At 42.0% G+C, this 21377-nt stretch overlaps 1 protein-coding gene across 1 annotated transcript; it reads left to right on the top strand.

The window, feature by feature from the left end:
• Positions 1-973: 973 nt before the first annotated feature.
• On the top strand, positions 974-18855 carry LOC137296106 (uncharacterized). Its single transcript, XM_067827790.1, has 15 exons — positions 974-1063; positions 4436-4635; positions 4880-4972; positions 5215-5337; positions 5575-5741; positions 6310-7173; positions 7543-8988; positions 9624-11069; positions 11298-11448; positions 11736-12841; positions 13206-13412; positions 13768-15258; positions 15704-16715; positions 17279-17410; positions 18210-18855. The coding sequence occupies exons 2-14, from the start codon at positions 4443-4445 to the stop codon at positions 17389-17391; spliced, it is 8412 nt and encodes a 2803-aa protein (XP_067683891.1). The 5' UTR covers positions 974-1063; positions 4436-4442; the 3' UTR covers positions 17392-17410; positions 18210-18855.
• The last annotated feature ends 2522 nt before the right edge of the window (positions 18856-21377 follow it).

The following is a 21377-nucleotide window of genomic DNA, read 5'->3' as shown; positions in this document are numbered from 1 at the left end:
TGTGATGTCATTGATGTGGGTACGTTTGTCGACTGGTGGTCTAATGATGACGATGTCATTATGTCTTTCATGCTCGGAGGTGTACCTGAGTGTTTCTCGGATGCTCCATTTGAAACGTGGAGAGACTGTGTGTTCCTTACAGCACGCTTTTTTAAAGACATTATATCATCTCTTGCAACCTCACTTCATCGTATAGATAGCATGTGCATACCTCTTGCTGCTATATAAATCATATATGTGTCCATATCTAATGTTATTCAATAACCTGTAATCTTCAATCGTGGAGGAAATAAAGACAATCTATTTATCTACCGCTAACCATTAGTAATGTGTTTATTTGAGTTAGAGGTCGGTCTGTCCATTTCAACTATAACTTTAAATTAAGATGTTGGCTGTAAATACACACCTACCCTTCTGACACACCCGCATACCCATCCATCCACTTTTGGCGCATACCCTGTTATACAAGCCCCGTCCTCGAGCGCTGACTGCAATAATACTTTTAATTTGGTTAAATATCAAAAGTCATTCGGACAGCATGACGTTTCTCTTTCTGATAAGGCTTGTGTCACGCGAACGCAGTTTCACAAGTCCCTACCTTGAAAGTGATGGACCATCAAACTAACAGAAACATCTTAAACAGTTTATACCATACTTGTTTTACTCTATTCAACCAGGGAGACTATATAGGTGTAGATTATCCCTGCTTAAACGCAGTTGCCTCCCTTCCTCTGTCAGCTTATCGTCTGCTGGAGCGTGACGTCAGTATTGGTTGCAGCGCCGCGCGGGACTTGACATGCCGGTCGACGCGAGAACCCGCAGAACTGGTTCTGTGGCCTAGCGGTATACTGAGCGAGCACTCTTGTGAATAATACCACCAGCCAGACTATTTCTGGCAACAGGCTTTCCTCCCTTGAAAACAGTGGCTACGATCGGGATGGGCAATGTTTGTGCGTTAACGGTGTGGTAGGGTGTAGTTGCTGCCGATTTAGTAAGGAAAGACGAAATAAGGATAAAAAGAAAGGATTACCAATAGATAAGGACAATTTACCCGATCCGTGAGGTAAGAATGCACGCTCTTTTATCACATGTAGCCTGCAAAACACAGTCAGAGGACAGCACTTATCCAATGGTGATCAATGTCTGGGGTAAATCAGGGTGATAGTCCACCCATGGGTGTTTCATGGAATTATATATATCATTATGTCATAACGTTTCAGACGATACATTATTTTCTTGTCATATTTGTTTTGAGATTTTTGTTCATTGTGTCAACTAGTGCTTATTATATAGTATGAACTGACTACTTGTGTCGGATATTACTAAAGATGTGAATAGAGTATTTAATGTGTGTGTGTATTTATATAATAATAGGACTATATTACGTCGGCATCCCATTCCGGAGGTGTTATATAATATGTCGGAATATCATCAACATATACCATTCCCAAGACGTTATTGTCATATATCCATCAGTTAGAAATGTTTGCAAAAACTTCGTCATACCACGCCCTGGTATGTATGCTTTCAAATATTTAACTGTAACAACATCACATGTTCCACCTGCTAATGAGTACGGAATTTAGTCGAATAACATGGAATTTTCACAATACTTAGCTGTTATATAGTACTGTTATTAGTAATAACCTCAGTGATTCGAAGCCGTACAAACCGGTTGTCGTTGCGGCCATTTTTCTAATAGCGAGGCAAATCAGTGGGTATCGTGTGCTAGAGACTTGTCAAGACATTTAGACTTGAAGATAAAGTAATACTACAGCTAGAATAAACGATGTCGTGAAATGCTCAAACCACGATTCTAGTACACGATAGTAGTACTCTGAAGTTTCGGTAATTTTGTACACAGAACATGTTTACACGTGAGCACGTAACAAGTGTACACTTCGTCTACTGTAATATTGATATTTACGATATGATATGTTGAACGCTTATGATATCAGATTCTTGCTTTAGAGAACGGAAACAGAGAGAGAGAGAGAGAGAGAGAGAGAGAGAGAGAGAGAGAGAGAGAGAGAGAGAGAGAGAGAGAGAGAGAGAGAGAGAGAGAGAGAGAGAGAGAGAGAGAGAGATGATTTGAGCGATATCGTACGTAGGCATAATGGTGCCTCTCAGTTGATTTTTACATGTTTGGTGCCTGTGGAAACTATCTTACCTTAGCAGTTTACAAAATATAGGTTTGGGTTTAAGCAGAAGTGATGTTTTCAGCATAACACTAATTTCTGTTTGGTATCCAGCTATGAATATTACATTTTCTTTTTATGGCCGAACTTTACACCATTTTCAAACATGGAAGGAGCATGCTATTGCAAGAATTTAAGAAAATAAAACATGCCACAGCATTACTCTCAAAACGCAGGACTGAGGGACAGTTTAATGGACACAATCCAATGTACCATTTTAATTAGCTTTCAAGAACATAAGAAAACCAAGTATACTCTCTTTGATCTCAGCTATTTCAGTATTTGATGTGTCGATATCCGCTGAGATGATTTTAAAACATATAACATTATATTATATTGTAAGTTTATAGAGTAAACCATTTACCTCTCCTGCTAAAGGGGACTTACAATAAATGTAACTAATGTGCGCATATTGTGAGTTAAATGGAACTGCACTGAATACTCTGAGTCCCCGGATTTTGAGCTAGATTTTAACTGGCATTCGTTTGGGCAAAGCTTTTCATTCGTTCATTCGTGCGTGCGTGCGTACGTGCGTACATACATACATACATACATACATACATACATACATACATACATACATACATACATACATACATAAATACATACATACATACATACATACATACATACATACATATTTAAAATACCAATCAAACAGGTTGTGCTCAACCACTGAAATCGACTGTGCATGGAGACTGTTCTTAAATTCTCAGCATGAACCTCGAGTACTGACATGCCTCCAATGATCGGATAAACATTAAATGACATGTTTCAATGGTGCAACAAGCATTGCCATGGCTGTTGTCGTTTAGTGAGGCAAACAAAGATTCATCAACGTGAAATACCAGCAGGACCTGTAATACTAATGTAACCCAAAGCAATCCCCTGAAGACACTGCCGGAAAACTGGAGCTTTAATCCTATACTGTAATTATGACCAACTTAAATAAAGGGTAATTAAGATACATGTTTTGTAATTCACGGTCACTATTATATTCCTTTGTATTGTATCTTTTGTATGAGAGAGGCATTCATGCATTTAGCTGTAGCACACATAGTTATTGCATGTATTTATTACCTTTGTATTGTTGCCGTTTCTATTTTTTCTTTTATAGAAAAAAAGCATTCAGTAACATCCAGCATCTTGCGCCCATGTTTAACTAGTCGTGACAATTGTAGTGTCTTAGTATTGGGAGTGTTTATTGATGTCAGTTTGTTTACACATAGATTGCTCATAGAAGTGTTGAAGTTCAAACAGCGAATTAAATAGGATGTATGTTGCGAGAATGAAAGGTATGCAGGACACATAGAAGCCTAGTGGTTAAAGCGTTCGCTTTAACCAGGCCGAAGACCCGGACTCGATTTCCTGCATGGATTCAGTGTGTGAAACCCATTTCTGATGTGCCCCCGTGATATTGCTGTAATATTGTTAAAAGCTGGGTAACACCACACTCAGCAGGCACGTCATTTCTGACGGAACGTGGAATCTTTTTCTGTCAGGTCTAAAGTTTCCCGAGTGTCGACAGCAACCTCTGCTGGCCGCAAAGGGTGAATAATTCGTGTTGAAGATTGGTTGGTGTGTGTCACCGAATATCCCAGTAGCACTGAACATAGCCCACAAAATGTCAGTCGATCACGGGACTGTGGCCAAGGCTTTATTACCGATGATGAGTAAACAACAAACAAATGTGCTCCAAACAATCAAATACCCGAAAACTTCGTTTATTCTTAAGTTCCACTTTCACGTAGATTATTTTAAAAGAAAGACTGAATCTCCTATCACTGTGATGTCATAATGTCACCTCTTGTGTGTGGACGTGACATGGTGCCAGTTATCTCTGACGCAATCGCTCTAATTCTTATGGTGAAATATATGGAACTTCCTCCCCATCTGTGGAATCGATCTCGAATCTTCAGCGTGACGAGCGAACGCTATAACATATATATATACCACGCTGAAGACCCGAGTTCGATTCCACAGATGGGAACAATGTGTGTAGGAATACTGCTGACGGCTGCTGAATTCTAAACTCACTCACTCCCTTCCTTGAATTACCCTGTATTAGTGGGCACCGTGTGAAGTGCTGTTAGGTCTAGCATAGTACAGATTACATTGAAAGTTCTGATACTTATATACTGATACACTATACGTCAATCTAAATTCGATCGAGAAAATGTAATACATTACATCAATAAGTTATTGTGCTTACAGTATGCTTGGTATTTTCATTTCAGGATCACCATGTCAAAGTTATTGCTCATCGTTTCGCTGTGTGTAGCGTCATGCGTTGCCCAGCAACTGGCACGAGAGACCTGTGACGCCAACCGAAGAAAGGCGGAAGTGCAAGTAGCTAGTGCACAAGTTGTTCTTGGCGGGCTCTTTGAAATCCGACAGCCGGGCACCGATGGCTATGGGTGCGGCCAGCCAGCACCAGGTAGCGTCATGTTGATTCCAGCTGTATTTCATGAAATATTGTGTTATGCAACACACTGTACATTTTTAATACGATCACAAAACTCTAGATGCAGAATTGTAATCAGTCTTAAAGCTCACTAATGCAAACGCTGTGTAAGTTGTATATGCATTATGGCAGTCTCTCAAAACTAACTGGCATTTTCTTTTATACCGTTTGTTTTTATCTTTTCTTGGTTTTATATGTTTTCCTGTGTAATTTGCAGATTTAATGCAGATATACGAGGCTGCCCGCTGGACAATATCTCTGCTGAATAGTAGAAATTCCAACCAAGGATTTATACCAGCTATCAGATTTGGTATGTTCCATGGACTTCGCCTTTTCGTTAAAGCGTTCTCTCATTTCGTTCAAAGCAGGTGTCAGTATGTGTGAAGACCGTTTCAGGTAATGGGGCATTGCTTGATTACTGGCAAAAGCGCCATTAAACAGTTCTCACTCGCTATCCAAATAACGCACTTTGCATGAGTAAAGCTTTACCGGTTGATCTCGCTCTATCTCTCTCTTCACATTATCCTGAATATGGGAATGTATTTGTTGCAGGTTTGCAAGCCTATGACACTTGTTTTTCGGCGGAGCCAAGTCTTGGTGCAGTGTATGACTTGTACCCACAAGCCTCGTCCAAAAGCATGTACTGCACGAGCTCAAACACTCAGGCTTTTGCTGGTGAGTGAAACATACTGAAATCCACCCATCCCTCTATACTTACGCACAGACAGATAATCACACACGCACACACACGCATTTATGAACACACACAATCCCAAACGCACCTATGAATGCACACACACGCGAACGCACATTCGGTCCTTCACACAAAGGTAAGATGAAAATTGGGTATTAATATCATCGTCATTCAAACGTTGCTGCTGATGTCTGATTGCGATTTGTTATTTGTTTCAGGGTTCGTTGGCCCTCTATCTAGCTGGACCTCGCTGTCGGTGGCCGGCCTACTGAAAAAACTTAACATGCCTGCCGTGGCTCCTCGACCAATGTCGTCTGCTCTAAGTAACATGAACCTCTATCCAACATTCTACAGGACGTCTCCATCATCAGCTGCACTTGTTAGGGTAACACAGCCTCACTAATCATCTTCTTAGACTACACTTTGAATTTTTGTTGAAAAGACTAAAACTGAATTGTGCGGGTTTTCAGAAGTATTTGAACTTAGCGGTTGATGACTGCTTTCATTAATGGACATGACAGTGAAGTTATGCCATCTTTGGCAAGACTCTAAACTTAAATCTTCAAGATAGAGTGAGGTTTCCTTGAAAATCTGTTGACCGCCTGTAAAGTTCATTCATACAAGAATGATCAGACAGGCGTTTGAACGCGACACTAGTAGGTTCTATATTTAACAAGGTGTCGTATGTAAGTATGAAAAACAGAAGTATGTTACAATGACGGTTTTGGAGAAAAATATCGCTTCTGGTTTGAATAGCTGAAAATGGAATATCATTGAAGTTCATGGAATAAGTGATTTCGGCTCAGGACAAAATAATTGAAACGTGAACTTAGAATAAACAGGTTGCCGCCAGTTTTACATAACTGAGAATATTTATCTGTTAGGCTATGAATCACCAAACACATACCTATCATTTGCTCACGTATACTATTATATTATTTATCCACATCCAGGCAACCAACGCTCTACTGGACCGCCTGCAGTGGAATAAGATCATAATGGTATACTCCGACTCAGAGTATGGCAGGGACGGACTGAAGAACATGCTCGAGTTTGCTGTCAATAGTGGCAGATGCATAGTTCAGGCCATTCCAATCAAAAGCGGAGAAACTGAAGCCCAATTTGCCAGCCGACTTTCAGCAGTCCAGCAATATGACGTCAATGGTGGTCTTTTCTGGGGAAGTGCTGCCGAAAGTAACGCTGCCATCGCAGCTCTCCAGCGGCTCAACCAAGCCGCATCCTATGGGCACATCCAGTGGATCTTCACCGATCTCGACACCTCTAAATCATACAGCGAGAGAATAGCCAGAGGGGCACTGGTCATCTTACCAACATCTACTGTTATTGAAGAGTTTAGGAGGTACTGGGCTGGACTTAACCCGAACAGCCCATCAAACGAGAACCCATGGTTCATGGACTGGTACATGACAAAGTATCAGTGTCGTCTGACAGGCATTAACTACCAGCCATATGTCTCGCTGCCTGGTTGTACTGTGGACGTTACAGCTCGGTACAACAACTACGTTCAGAACCCGTATGTTGAGAGCACGGTTAAGGCAGTTTTTGCATATGCGGCAGCTTTCAAAAATGCGCATCGGGATTTCTGTACTAATCGTGGACGAAGCGGCTTCTGTGAAGACCTGAAAAGGATAAATCCTGTGACTTTGAATGCCTATTTGAAGACACTGAGGTACACCTTCACTGCCGAGGATGGTATGGCCAGCATGGTAGGGAAGTCAATTGAATTCGATGACAACGGCGACCCTGTGACTTCCTCGTTCACAGTCTGGAACTATGTCAACAACGTTTTCGAGAGGGTGAGTTTCCCGTTCTACTTCCACATTTCTGTAGTTGCAATCTCTCGAACGATTATCTGGCAATAATATTAAAACTATTTAGGCACGGTTTCCGCCTATCACTTGTATCAATACATTGGAACAGAGGAACATCATACATAATGTACTACATTTTATAGGACCTTACCAATATAAGGATGTATGTGAGAATACCCTACGTAAACCATCGCTTATGCTTCAGTCTAGTGATCCGCATTTCCAGGAATATTTTGATGCTTCCACGATATAGCTTGGTAATATAAATTACATTCAATCACATATAGATGCTATTTAGGGGTTGAAGATACTATATGACCATGTCATACTTGATGATTTTATTGTTTGTTTCAGGTGGGAAATTACAGCAACAATGCCTTGAACCTTGATGCAAGTAGTATCACGTTCTACGCCAGTGATAGAAGTACCCAGCTATCTTCACCCCCAACGTCCCTGTGTCCTGCTGGAGGATGTCAGAACTGCCTCATGCCAACCAACAACATCCAGTACACATACATACCAGGTGACATTATCCTTGGCGGGATGGTGGGAGTTCGCAATACAGGAACCGACCCGATGACATGTACAGACATTTCTAGCCTTGGAAGTGAAGCTCTTCTGGCCTTGAAATATGGTCTTATGACCTTTAGAGATGCCCTTGGTAGCAATATTCTCAATGGGGTAGAGCTTGGAGCCCTGGTGGCCGATACCTGCAACAGATACATTGCAGACGCCTTCCTCAGCGAACTTCTGGGTGGAAAAAAGAGTTTCAAGGATACGTCTGGTGGCAGTATTGACACAGAATTCTTGACTTCCTTCATAAACTTCCGAGAATCATCGCTGGCTGTGGCTACGTCAAACATCCTTGGACAATATAAGATGCCTGAGATAGAATCGGCAGCGACAGCCCCATCGCTAAACAACAAGATGATGTACCCTTACTTTAACAGGGCGTTACCATCCGGCGACGCCATGAATTTAGCTATCATTAATGTTTTGAAACGACAGCGCTGGAGCTACATCCAGATACTATACCGTTCTGATGTCTTCGGCCAAGAGCAAATGATGTCATTCAAGAAAGAAGCTGCAAAAGCTAACATCTGCGTTGCTGCGGCACACAGCTTAACCGTTGGTGGTTCTGCTGTTTTGGATAAACTCAGAGAACACATGGAAGCCAGGGCCGTTGTTGTATTTGGCTATGATTCAGATATCCGCGGGATCTTCGAAGCGATGAAAATAAACAATGCAAAGGGAGAGTTTGTTCTTGTAGGAAGTGATAATTGGGGCGACAGGGCGAGTATCGTCAGCGGTTACGAAGACGTGGCTGATGGAAGCTTTACAGTAAAACTTGCGCCTCCAGATGCAACCGGATTTGACAACTACTTAAGAAACTTAACGTGGAATACAATCAAAGCTGACCCTGTCATGTCTCAGCTGTACGAGAAGACTTTCAGTTGCTATATCAATGCAGGTGATAGAGGTAGATACAACACACAGTGCTTTCCCCAGGTCCTTAGTTCCACATCCCCATACTCCCCGTTTGTGGTGAGTGCTGTGTACTCGATGGCGCTGGCCCTTCACAATACCCTGCAACAGGTATGCGGAAACAACTACCGAGGGCTCTGCAACGACTTCAGAAACAAGGACGACGTCAGCACAAAACTACTTCAACAGCTGAGAAACATTTCTTACGTCAACCGTAGAACTAGCCAGACATTTTCTATTGTCAAAGGAGAAGGAATAGCTGACTTTGACATCTTCAACTACCAAAATGGCGCTGGATTTGGTGGCTACATCCCAGTAGGTTAAAATCTTCAGATTTCATAGGAGTATCCTGTTTTCTTTCGTAACGCAATAGAAACTCACATACATGTCATTTCAATGCATTACTCTCGTGCAGGCTGTAAAGGATAGACGTGAAACATATACAGCAAGCACAATGCTGTTATAACGAATTACAAAAAACTTATAGTTGACTTTGGTCATTTCGATTCATACAGCAAGTGTCTGGGAACACACAAAACAAGCAAAATGCATTATTTAGTATAGTACAAAATTCATGCGGGTAAGTGAAAGATGTACACTTGACATCTAAGGAATCACTACTTCACGGATATGTGCACTTGTGTATAAATTCCGTGAGGTGCAGCGGTTGTCACCGAATAGATTAATGACACAGGGAACAATCTGATATGTGAAGATTTGATTCTTTTATGCTACTTGTTTCAGGTAGTTATCATAATACATATTGTGATTACATTAATACCTGTAGAAAATTTCACTTCATACATCCCCTTATACCTAAGTTCTCTATTTGATAACCTACTTACCAGGTGACATCGTCTTGGTGCACATAAGGCAGCCCTGTCGAACAGCATCACCTGTCGACTGCTATTGTCAGAAACGGCTATATAGTATTACGTTAATTGTTTCAGGTTGGAAAATATCAAACCGCCAGTGGCACTATCAGCAACTTCCAAGACAGTAATATCCGCCTGCCAAACGGAGCTGGCTCGACCACTTTCCTATCACAATGCATGAGCAAATGTCTCCAATGTTATATGTACCAGCAGCAACCTTTCCTGTACATCCCTGGGGATGTCTTAATTGGGGGCATGTTCTCTGTCAGCAACTCCGGAAACCAGGGCCCATTTGTTTGTGGATCTGTCAAGACAACAAATGGATTCCAATACACTGCTGCTATGCAATACGCCATCCAAACAGTAAACAACAAAGAAGCTCCTGTTGGTTTAAATGGCATCAAACTGGGAGGCTTGGCACTTGACCACTGCAACAACCAGGACCGACCTTTCTCCCTTCTCTCCAGTATATATTCCGGGATGATGGAGCAGTCTCTACCGATGACTGGGTCATCAGGGAACCGGAAGCCCCTATCAAGATCTATTGCAGCTTGGATCACGGATAATACAGCCAGCACCCGTGAAGCAGGGGAGTTCCTTCAACCATTTAACATTCCCATCGTCAGTCCATCTGCCACCTCAGAGTCCTTGAAGAACTTAACGTCTTTCTACAGAACCACACAGGGAGATGACACAGTTGCGATGGCGATAGTAAAGATTGTTAAGTCTCTGAACCTCCCATATGTCCAGCTGGTCCATAGTGCCAACAGCTACGGGCGCGGTGGTTTAAGTGCCATACAGGCAGCTGGCCAGCAGGAAGGCATTTGTGTTATATCATCGATTGAATTCGATGCAACCATGTCTTCGAATGATGTCATCCAGAAACTCACAGAGAGTCCCACATACGCTATAATCCTGTTTCTGAGTACATTTGATATGACTAGGTTAATGGAAGCCAAAGCTAGAAGCACTAGTGCCAATGTGGCCAGACTTGTTTTCGTGTCACCAGAACCTTACACCAGTGTTGTTCAAAGTGTCGGATCAGCAGCAGCAAGATTGCTCAGCATCCGACTGAAGACACCAACACTCACAAGCTATAATAACTACCTTGGCAGTAAGACACAGTCATACTACACAGATAATCCATATTTCGCTAAGTACTACATGGCTATTTACACCTGTAACCTGCCTGGCTACTACATGTACAACAACACATGCGCGTCACCTCCTGCTCCACTCTCTGCCAGCACAAACTTCGCCCAAAGCAATTTTATCCTCGCTACCATCAACGCAGTCTATGCTGCCACATATACCCTGGATGCGACGCTAAAGGAACTTTGTGGTGATGACTACAATGGCATCTGTCCTGAATTCTCGAACGCCAATGACCTCACAGCGCGACTTGTTGATAATCTCAGACTTACCAGTTTTGACAACATGGGCAACAGCTTCCGCTTCCTTAACAGAGAGGGCAACAGTGGTTATGAAATTCTTCGCTTTGATGGAATAAATTACCAAATTGTAAGTTTTAATCTCGACTTTGGTATATATTTTAAAAACTCATCACGTGATAATATATTTATGATGTTTGATTTCCATATAATTGGAACGTGCTTTAATTCATAAAGATAATGCCACATATATAAATCTTTGTTTCTTTTAATGAAACCGCCAGTGTTCCTTGTTTCTTTTGTTTATGCACTGCTGCGTTCAGTTATGATTACACTTTCGTATACATGTTTGTTACAGGTCGGTAGCTACGAGGGTGCCGCCCTCCAAGTCAATGCGGGCCTGAGCGCGCTCTACAGTGATGTGCCCTCCCAATGCAACTCCGACTGTCTAGAATGCATCCAGCGTGGACTCAACTTCTCTTACGTACCAGGAGACATACTTCTCGGAGGTAGGAACGTTTCTAAACATATCATAGTCATATGCCACACAACCATGAAATCTGACACAACCGATGAGCAAAGACATAAGGGTTCTGATAGTGTAGGCCTTCAAGGTCGCCAAATGCGCCAAAGAGTTGTATTCCCCTATACTTATACAATGCTGGACTCCACTTTTTGTTTCCCTCGATCGCAATACTACAATATTGATGAGAATGACATAAAGCCATGTTCACTAACCCACCTAATTTAAGTATGTAGTTCTGAAGACAAATCTATTTTTTATTGTGGTTTTCAGGTATCTTTGATGTTCATGTCAAGGATGTTAATCCATTCAGATGTGGAGATATAAACACTCTACACGGGTTCCAGTTGCTTGAGGCCTTCCACTTTGCCTTGGAAAGGGTTAACAGCAAGGAGGGCATGTTTGCTAATATCCTTAAGGGAACAACTCTTGGAGGTGTTGGTCTAGACTCTTGTGAGAGCGCCATTAGGACAGGTTACCTGGTGTCTAACATGCACAATGGATTGACAAGTCTGGCAAAGAATGGCTACATAGTTGATCCAGATCTAATCGACCTATACCTTGGTGGTTATTCCAGTGACCGATCAATCTATCTTGCCCGAATCCTGTCTGACCTCAAGATCCCTCAGATCAGCTATGCTGCTACCTCTACTGCCCTGCTTGACCGCTATCGGTACCCTTATTTCTACCGCACTGTTCCAGCAGACGACAAACAGGTGCAAGCAATGATCACGTTTCTGAACTCCAAGGACATTCGCTATGTTCAGGTACTCTACGCGCAGTCTAACTATGGCGAGTTTGGTGCAGCAGCGTTCAAGCGTTTGGCGCCACAAAAGAGGATCTGTGTCGCACAGATGGTTATGTTCCCTGACAATGGTACTGTATCCCGAGAAAGTAGTAACGATGTAGTCACACAAATACTGGCCAAACCTGTTGCCAACACCATTGTCGTCTTTGCCGGTACAAGTTACATCAACGCACTGCTGAGAGCTGTCCAGAGGAACCCTCGCGCTATTGGCAAGTTCCGATTTCTGGGATCTGAAACGTGGGGGAAGAATGAAGATGCTATCCTGGGAGTTGAAGAGATTGCAAAAGGATCCGTGACATTCAGTTTGAAGACAGTCAATCTAAAAGTGTATGACGATTACCTTAGTGGAAAGACGCCAGCTAATTCTCAGGATAATCCTTGGTTCAAGGAATATTATGAGGAGATCCAGAACTGTTACCTGACGGTCTCAGATGGCAAGTACACAAGGAAATGCCCCCAGACGCCAGGGAACCTCATCTCCAGCATCCGATACAAGCAGGATCCAGGCGTCTTACACGTCATCAACTCCGTCTACGCTGCTGCCTTTGCAATAGATACCACGCTGAAAGAGGTATGGTGTTTATTTTCTTTGTTTTCACAGCTGTTCAAATCACACTTCTTTTTATATCCTAAATCATTTCACAGGTTGGTTTGGAAGCCAGATATGTAATCTTGTTAGTGTCTTACTAAACAAACAGAGTAGATTTTTAACGTATTCCATACATACTACACTTAATCATCCATGGGAAAGATGTGCCATATTGAATAGTATGGAGTTGCTCTTTTGTAATGATTTGAATGAGCTGTTGGGAAAACCTAGTTCTCTCCACATATGACTCGACTGTCTGAGGGTTTCACTTGTTTCGACATGAAGTAGATAAATATATTCAATGTCTGTTAGGATCACAATTGATCTGTTTCGTTCTTGCCCTCAGATGTGTGGGGAGAACTACACAGCTGTATGCAAGGCCTATCGTAATGGACCAGACACAAAAGATGTGATTCTGAGAAATCTACAGAATGTGAATTTCCCTGATCCATCTGGCGACAATTTCAACTTCACCGACCGCAGAGAAGGGAGCAAGGGTTACGACATCTACGATATTCGGTTCATCCCTGTGGAGGGATATGTATACAGGAAGGTAGGTCTGTGTGGTAAAGCTTAACTATGGTTTGGCTAAGAGCAGTGGTTGTCAAGGAGAGAACAGAGATAACCTGTTCAGTGACTTGATAACGTGATTACTTGAGTTCGTCCATTGTCCTCATTTTCAGTTAATTATCACTTATACAATTTTTTAATTGCCATAAAACAAACATTTACTTAATTATTGCGAAAGAACAGTAATTCCGCAAAACCAAATTCTCAAAAAGATTAACATGACACCGGTGGCCTTTTGCACGATAATTAAGCAATGGATGATAGTGTTTCACAGGGATGCACAGACAACAGCTTACCATACTTCCACACAAATTGTAACACCTGACGTTTATTTCCAGATTGGTACTTACTCAAGCAGTGGGACTATCGATGTCCCAGCATATACCCCAGACTGGGATGGAAGTTGCACCCGCCAAGAGGCATGCTCAGAGTGTCCCACCATTAGAAATAGTGGCATTCGTTACGCGATCTCTGGCCCACCAACTGCTGTAACCAATCCCCTTAATGTTATTGGGATCTTTGATGTCCACAACCAAGGCACTGATGCTTACAGGTGCGGAACCTTGAGAATGGATGGCTATAGACAGTTCAGTGCTTTCTTCTACGTTATGCAGACACTGAGTTCCACCTTTAACCTCAACATCAGAGCTGTCGCCATTGACACATGCTCAAACAGCCTTCGAGTTGGTCAAGACATCTATAATTTATTAGAAGGGAAGGGTCTCTGTAACTCCGACTTTATAGATGACTACGGGTCGATAAGATTAAACAACATCGGTGGTTTCATAACAGCTGGTAATGAAAACACCCGTGAAGCTTCTCGTGTTCTCAATGCCTTCAAAGTCGCCTACATTAGCCCAAGTGCTCCCTCTATCATATTTAACAACACTGACCTGTATCCCTACCTCGCTAGGACGACAGCTCCAAAGGGACAACTATTAAGAGGTATCGCCGAGTTGATGAAAGAGATGGGCTGGTCTTACGTTACTGCTGTTAGCTCAAGCTGGAGATTTGATGATGGGGGGTACACTCAGTTCCTTTCTGTATCTGGCGGCAGGACGTGTGTGAGATCATCCTTCAATCTCCCTATTAATCCTACAATGGAAGATTCGACCGAAGCTGTTAAACAACTGCTTGCAGCAGAAGGGTCCAACGTCGTCCTTCTCTTCACAACACATCAAGATACTCTTCTGATCCTTCGGGCAGCTAAGGATCTCAATGTGCTTGAAAAATTCCTCTGGGTGTTCACCGATCCTGAAGCCACAAGTTGGACAATGCCAAGTGATTACTACTTCAAGGCTTTGATGCTGAAGCCTCGTGAGGGGAACGTCCAGGGATACATTAATTACGAAACCGAAATGACATATTTGTCAAATAGTGATCACAATGACAAAAGTATTCCTAAGAGCTGGTATGAAGAATTTTATCAGAGACATTTCAAATGCAGACTATCAGATGCCGATGTTGTAGTTACTGCATTCACAAGGGAATGTACAAGGAGGGAAATCTTTGGTGGTGCTTATAATGCTACACAGGATCGCTACACTTTATCAACAGTGGCAGCAAGCTATGCTCTGGTCAATGGGCTCTATAATTTCCGTAGTGCCAACTGTGGAATTCAGACCACTCAGGACTGTTTGGCGTCTCTTTCAACGGCCAGGGAACGTATGTTTAGTAGCCTGTTAAATATATCTTCAGTTCCATTACATGATATAGCAAATATCAACACTGGGGGAATCTTTAACCTTTTCTTCAACAAGGAGAGATTCTGGGATGCTGGGTATGCCATCGTCGCATACGACTACAGAAAAAGTGCTCCAGGTCAAGAGGTATGTTTTAAAAACGTGTTGTTTTTTCTCCATCTTTACAACAACAAAAAATATGCTTCACGTCTTCCACTTCTGATGCGATGTATTGCCTAAAACGATAAAACGCAAATGCAGTAAGACATAACTGTCAAACCACGAATCATAATCAGGGTAGATGTGGGTAAAACAACAGTCATTATCAGGCTAAATCTGGGTTTTCAAGCAAACATCACTGAATTCTGATACACTATGAAAGCGAGTCTGCTCACATGCCAGAATGTGGAATGAATCATTCGCAATCTGTAGAGTTTCAGCTTGTTATCAATACCATATAGGATCGAACTCCCAATGTTAAAATATCCATACACTCATAATCATTGAGAATCAATCACCATTTCTTCTCGTCATGAGTAGAGATTTCTCTGTAGCGTTGGTGCTCTTCACATTTGTTTCTGTTTTATTTCAGATTGGCGACTGGGGAAGCAACGCTTTGACTATAAATAACAAGGGCAGTTTGTCCACTTTCCTCTCCAACTGCCCATCGAACCAGGAGTGCGGCTGCGCGAAACCAACAGAACCGACAACACTTCCGGTGAAAGGACCATCCTACACAGGTCCAAGAAATTACTACAAATATGCTGATGACGGAACAAGGATCTATGACTGGCCTGTGTGGGCTATAGTCGTGGCGGTGCTCACTAGTATCGGCATCCTCGTCACTATCATCATAACACTGGTCCTTCTGCTCACCTACCCCATCAGAGGGGGTACAACAATCCTCGGTTTCATGGTCCTCTTGGGCATCCTGGGTATCTACGGTGTCAACTTCGCCTTCTTCCTCCCCGCCTCCTTCGACACGTGTGCAGCCCGGCGGTTCTGTATGGGTGTTATCTATATGATTGTGTTTGCTGCCTTACTTGTTAAAGCGGTAGACAATTGGAGGTACGGAGACCTGTCATGGGAAAACCAGAAGAAATATCGCGGTCTTACAAGCGCCTGTTCCCTCTTCTTGATTGCCGTGGGTATTGTTCTAGTACAGGCGATAATCCCCATAATGTGGCTCATCCTTATCCCGCCTACAGCGTCTAGGGTGATGGACGTCAACGGGAATGTTGCGGACCTCCTCCACGACCACATGTGGTGCGACCCGACGGATATGTATGACATTGCCCTAGTCCTGTCCTTCATCTTCGTAATGTTCATCGTCCTGCTGACGTCGATATTTTCGGCGATGGCCTGGGACAGCGAGGTAAACAACAGGGAGTCGAGGTGGATCCTCATCTCCTGCATCTGCACGGCTGGCTGTTTCCTGGTGTGGATGATCGTCACAACTAGTGCCGGGCCCACATATCGAGACCCTGCTGTCGTCATTGCCAACTTTGTTAACGCTACAGCACTCCTCATCTGCCTACCCCTCCGCAAGATGTGTCTACTCATAGCCTACAAGAGGGACGAGAAATTAGATAAAGAAGATCCGGGTACGTTATAAACTATTTATTTCACAGGTACAATAATTTTACTCATCATAATGTATTTCTTCGAAATATTTTGTTAATAATTTTAAAGAAATAGTTTTTTTGCGAGCCTTTGCATAACTACATCATTAACATGTTTGGCATGTTGTTGGTAAACTGAGGGCATTGATGAAAAGCAAATAAGAAAATGGTGGTAGAATGTATCATTTGATTGGTAGGAACTGCCATGTCTGCCCAGCTTATCACGGAAGAGTGTGACAATATCGTGAGCACGCAGTATGTGTGTACGTTCACTTTGAAGACCGTGAACAGAAAGCGCATTAATGTTCCTTTGTAGTTTACAGCCACAAACTTTAGTTCCCAGCTGAAACACTGCTGCACGTGTACCGCTTTTGTGCAATAGTGTTATTGTTATGTAATAAAAAAACGTTTAATGATCTAAACATGAATGTAATATAATTATCTGGGGGATAAATATTGTTTTCACATCTTCTTCCCCTAAGAAACGTCGTTACAGCTATATGTACATGTACGTTGGTATTCACTGTTTTTCTCCTTCGTTTCAGGTGACTACGAAATTTACAGCCAACCCACTGCTGAGTATACGAACAATGCATACGATCCAGATTATGACTTCCAGAGACAGGATTCGAAGCAAGATTCGGATGTTGGTTTCTAGACAAAACATACAGGATCAGGTAGGCCACATAAACGCAGCCCACAAAGGCATTAATATACTTAGCTTGTTTGAAGACCGAAACTTGTTTTGTACAAAACTGAAAATTTATTTGGTGGTTGTTACATGTTTATGCTTAAATTTCAGCATACATGAAAACTGTTGACCACTTTACATCCAGGAAACATTTTAATTTTCAATTAATGTCTACCATCTGCTTGGCGTCTATATATTCAGTTACTGTGCTGCACACTGGTCACCTTCCTCTAGCGTATAGCCCTCCTCCGCAATGACACCCGTGGAGATCTGGGTTAGAATTGGCCTTCATTAACGGGATGGGGTGGTCATTCTCGCTGACTTGGTTCACACATGTCACTGTTCCACTTGCGTAGATCGATACTTCCTGTCCATCACTGGATTTCTCCGTTCAAGACTCGATTATTTACCAATACACCTGAGTGCCGCGTAAAACTAGACTCACTCACTCCTCCCCAGTGAGGGGATAGGTTTATGTTTCGATCATTCGTCTCGTCATACCAAATGGCTTTAAAATGTGGTGTGTGATGTTACCATGCCATGCACTGGGTTTAAGGGCATTTGGGCGTTTGTATATTGTCAGCATTGAACTGTAGTGAAAAATCCTCAGCAGTTGTCCATAACGATACTAGGTCACACTCGCGCATGCACACATGCATGCATGCACGTCATTTGGACCCTACTACACCTCTTACATTTACGCCTTTGAAATTGAATTTATATCAGTCATCGAATTGTTCACATATTGTAAAACAAGTATCTAATGGCAAATGTTTACGTTACAGGTTCATAAGTTGGCTTTGCGTTGTCTCTGTGTTGCCCATAATGTGTCACAAGAAAGGAAAGAAAGGAGCAAAAGCGTACACACCTGGGGATATGCAGTACGCCACACATCCTGATATCATCGACTGCGTTGTCATGGTTACCATGAAACTCGTGAAACTATTCATTCCATCGTTGTAGATACACAATGTAGATTTCTGTGTATATAAATGTTATCCATGTACATGTACCTACAAGAGAACCCTCCCCAGTTTCTGAATTTGATTTGAAAGTGGCCAAACTGTAAGTAAACTGATATTTGTTCATTCCCAGCATATCGGTGCTCGACGTATGTATATAATAAAACTTCTGTACAGAAAAGGGTCTTAATAAAATTAGTTTGAAACTTGTGGCAAAAGTATTGTGATGAAATGTATTAAATTTTTGTCTCAGTCTTGCATAGGAACATTAACAGATATTTATCGTTTGCATATTGATATCGTGAGCAGTTATAAATTGCAAGTTTCTATAACACAAATCCACACATATAAAACTGCATACAGGCACGTCTGAATGGATTTTGGATGTGACAGTACATATGATGAAACATTTATACGTGAAACTTATTGTATATACTTACCATGAATAAAATATTTTTATATAAAATATGTCATAGTTTTGTCATAGTTTTTTTATTGCAAACGTTGAGTATCTTTTCCTGGAAGTAAAGTTATTTTATTCTAAATTTCCAAAGAGTTTGCGCACTATGGCGTTGCGTCAACATGACATCGCCACATTGAACCCCGCCAGTGGAATCACTGTTGTCTCCCGTCATTCTAGCGGATCTGGACTGTGAATGGTGTGACATGGTTACCATGCAAACTGTGACTGGTGTGACACGGTTAACATGCAAACTGTGACTGGTGTGACACGGTTACCATGCAAACTGTGACTGGTGTGACATGGTTACCATGCAGTGAATGAACGGTATACCATTATGAAATCAATGCCCGAAAGATATTGTGGAAAAATAGTTGAACATTTTGAAAACAGAATACACATGTCAACGATTAATATATTACATATACCAAAAGGTTATTTCTATAATGCCTTGTTAACACACCCAATGGAAGATGAGTCTTGAGAAATATCTAGGCATGGTTACCTGTCAAGGAAACCAAGGGTCAGTGCGTTACCTGCAACATGGCAATCCAGAGTTAGATTACATGTATACTTAACGGTAAAAGTTGACACACAACTAACAAGGGAGCAGTATTAAACTTTCACTGAAATGTTATTGCTTGGTAAAATAGAATCGTAAAAGTCTCTCATGTCACCCCACTCGTATTCAATGGGTGACAAATCTTGCTGGCTAGGATGACATATTACAATGTTCTGATTAAAATACTGCAAAAACGGTAAATAGGTCATTTCCAAAATCTCGTATCGGGACCACACAACACTCTCGTTCTTATCCACTGCAACAACTGTTGTACTTGTTGTAGCTGTAATCTGATCCCAGATCATAACACACCAAAAACATTCCCTTCCAGTGAGCATCGATCTGAGCAATTCGCATACGATGACATGTATCAACCGACTACATGCATCAGTCAGCGAACCTGGCAACACGATCCCGTTATGTACAAACATTATAAATAAATGTCTCGACACGTTTTAACACCGACTTTGCTAAACTTCCAAATGATGATAACAAAAAGAGAAAAGGGTAGGCTTATCAAAAACATTAGTTAATAAAAATCACAATTAACTGAAATGTTGAATTAGGCGTAGTGTGCATTTTAGGACTTGCCAATAATTCATTATGACAGATTTGCTGAGAACTATCTCTTTATCGTTTTTAAATTCACATAGAAATATATTCTTGTTTCCATATACTTGGAATGGCAAAACATCTCCAAATCCTAATCTACAAAAAATGGGCCTACGATCATCATCAACAACATCTTGAATAAGTCGGTTGCATACTCTGTCACAGCAAGAACATATTTCCTGCGTTTGCCTAGTACAGCATGGTTTGAAAACTGATGGTCACTGACGGTCACACCTTCAAAAATCGTTTACATGTATACACTTGAACCGTGCCTATTCTGAAAACACCATTGTCAGCGCCATAAAGAAGGCAGGGAATGTTTTGACATCAAAGTCCTTTAATGTGGGCAGATCTCGCAGCACATTTATTCATGTGAACCTGTGTCGGACGTACGAGGTCCGATTTCAATTTTGCCGTGGAGAGAAGAGAGAATTCAGTGGAGCTGCCGCTGCAGCTTGATGATTTTGCTGAATGGTTAAGGGCGTCCGTTAAATCAACGTGTATCCTCACGCTGTGATGTACCAGATTGAAACATTCCTATGGCACTCCAACGGCCATTTTCTCTAAGACGTGGCATGCCATACTTGTTCCAGAACGATGAGTGAGTATACTTTTGCGCCTCGCTTCACAAGATTCCACCAATGTCACCACAAATGAGCTTCACACATTGTACCCATGTGGGGAATACAACCCAAGTCTTAGGCGTGACGAGCGAACACTTTAACACATTTCAACACTCTCTTTCCGTGGACCCTTGAAGATCCGGGTTAGAACTGAGCCGGTAGCCCATGCTTGTCGTGACAGGCGACTAACGGGATCGTGCCGTAAAACTCGCTGCCTTGGCTGACACATGTCATCGTATCCCAATTGCTCATGTTGGTGATCACTGGATTGTCTGGTCCAAACTCGATTATTTACAAACCGCCGAATATTTGAATATTTGCTCAGTCCGGCGTAATACTAAACTCATTCACTCTTTCCGACATTCAAAATAATGTTTGCCTCTGAGTATACATTCCGCCTCAGTATTCGAGTGTATGATATCGATATTTCTGTTTAACAAGCTATGTGTTTCATCAAATGATCTGGAAAGTAAATTCTTGTTTACACATATTATTTTACATTAAACAATGGTACTCCATCATTTCCATTGTACATCGACAATATTTCTGCCATCCATTGACGTCGGCTACGATCCAGCCTACCCAACCACCACCGCTCTTAAGTCACAGTGAGCAAGTGAATTCGCGTAACTGAGACCCGGATGAGACCAGAATGGGATCAACCCAAGCAGCACTAGAATCTTACAACATCCAGAAAGTGGAATCCCAAATTAAACAAACGTTATTATTAAAAG

Source organism: Haliotis asinina, chromosome 1 (genome assembly GCF_037392515.1).
Source record: "Haliotis asinina isolate JCU_RB_2024 chromosome 1, JCU_Hal_asi_v2, whole genome shotgun sequence".
Classification (NCBI taxonomy): domain Eukaryota; kingdom Metazoa; phylum Mollusca; class Gastropoda; order Lepetellida; family Haliotidae; genus Haliotis; species Haliotis asinina.
The sequence above is the reverse complement of the archived record's forward strand: the minus strand, read 5'-3'. Positions and strand labels throughout refer to the sequence as shown.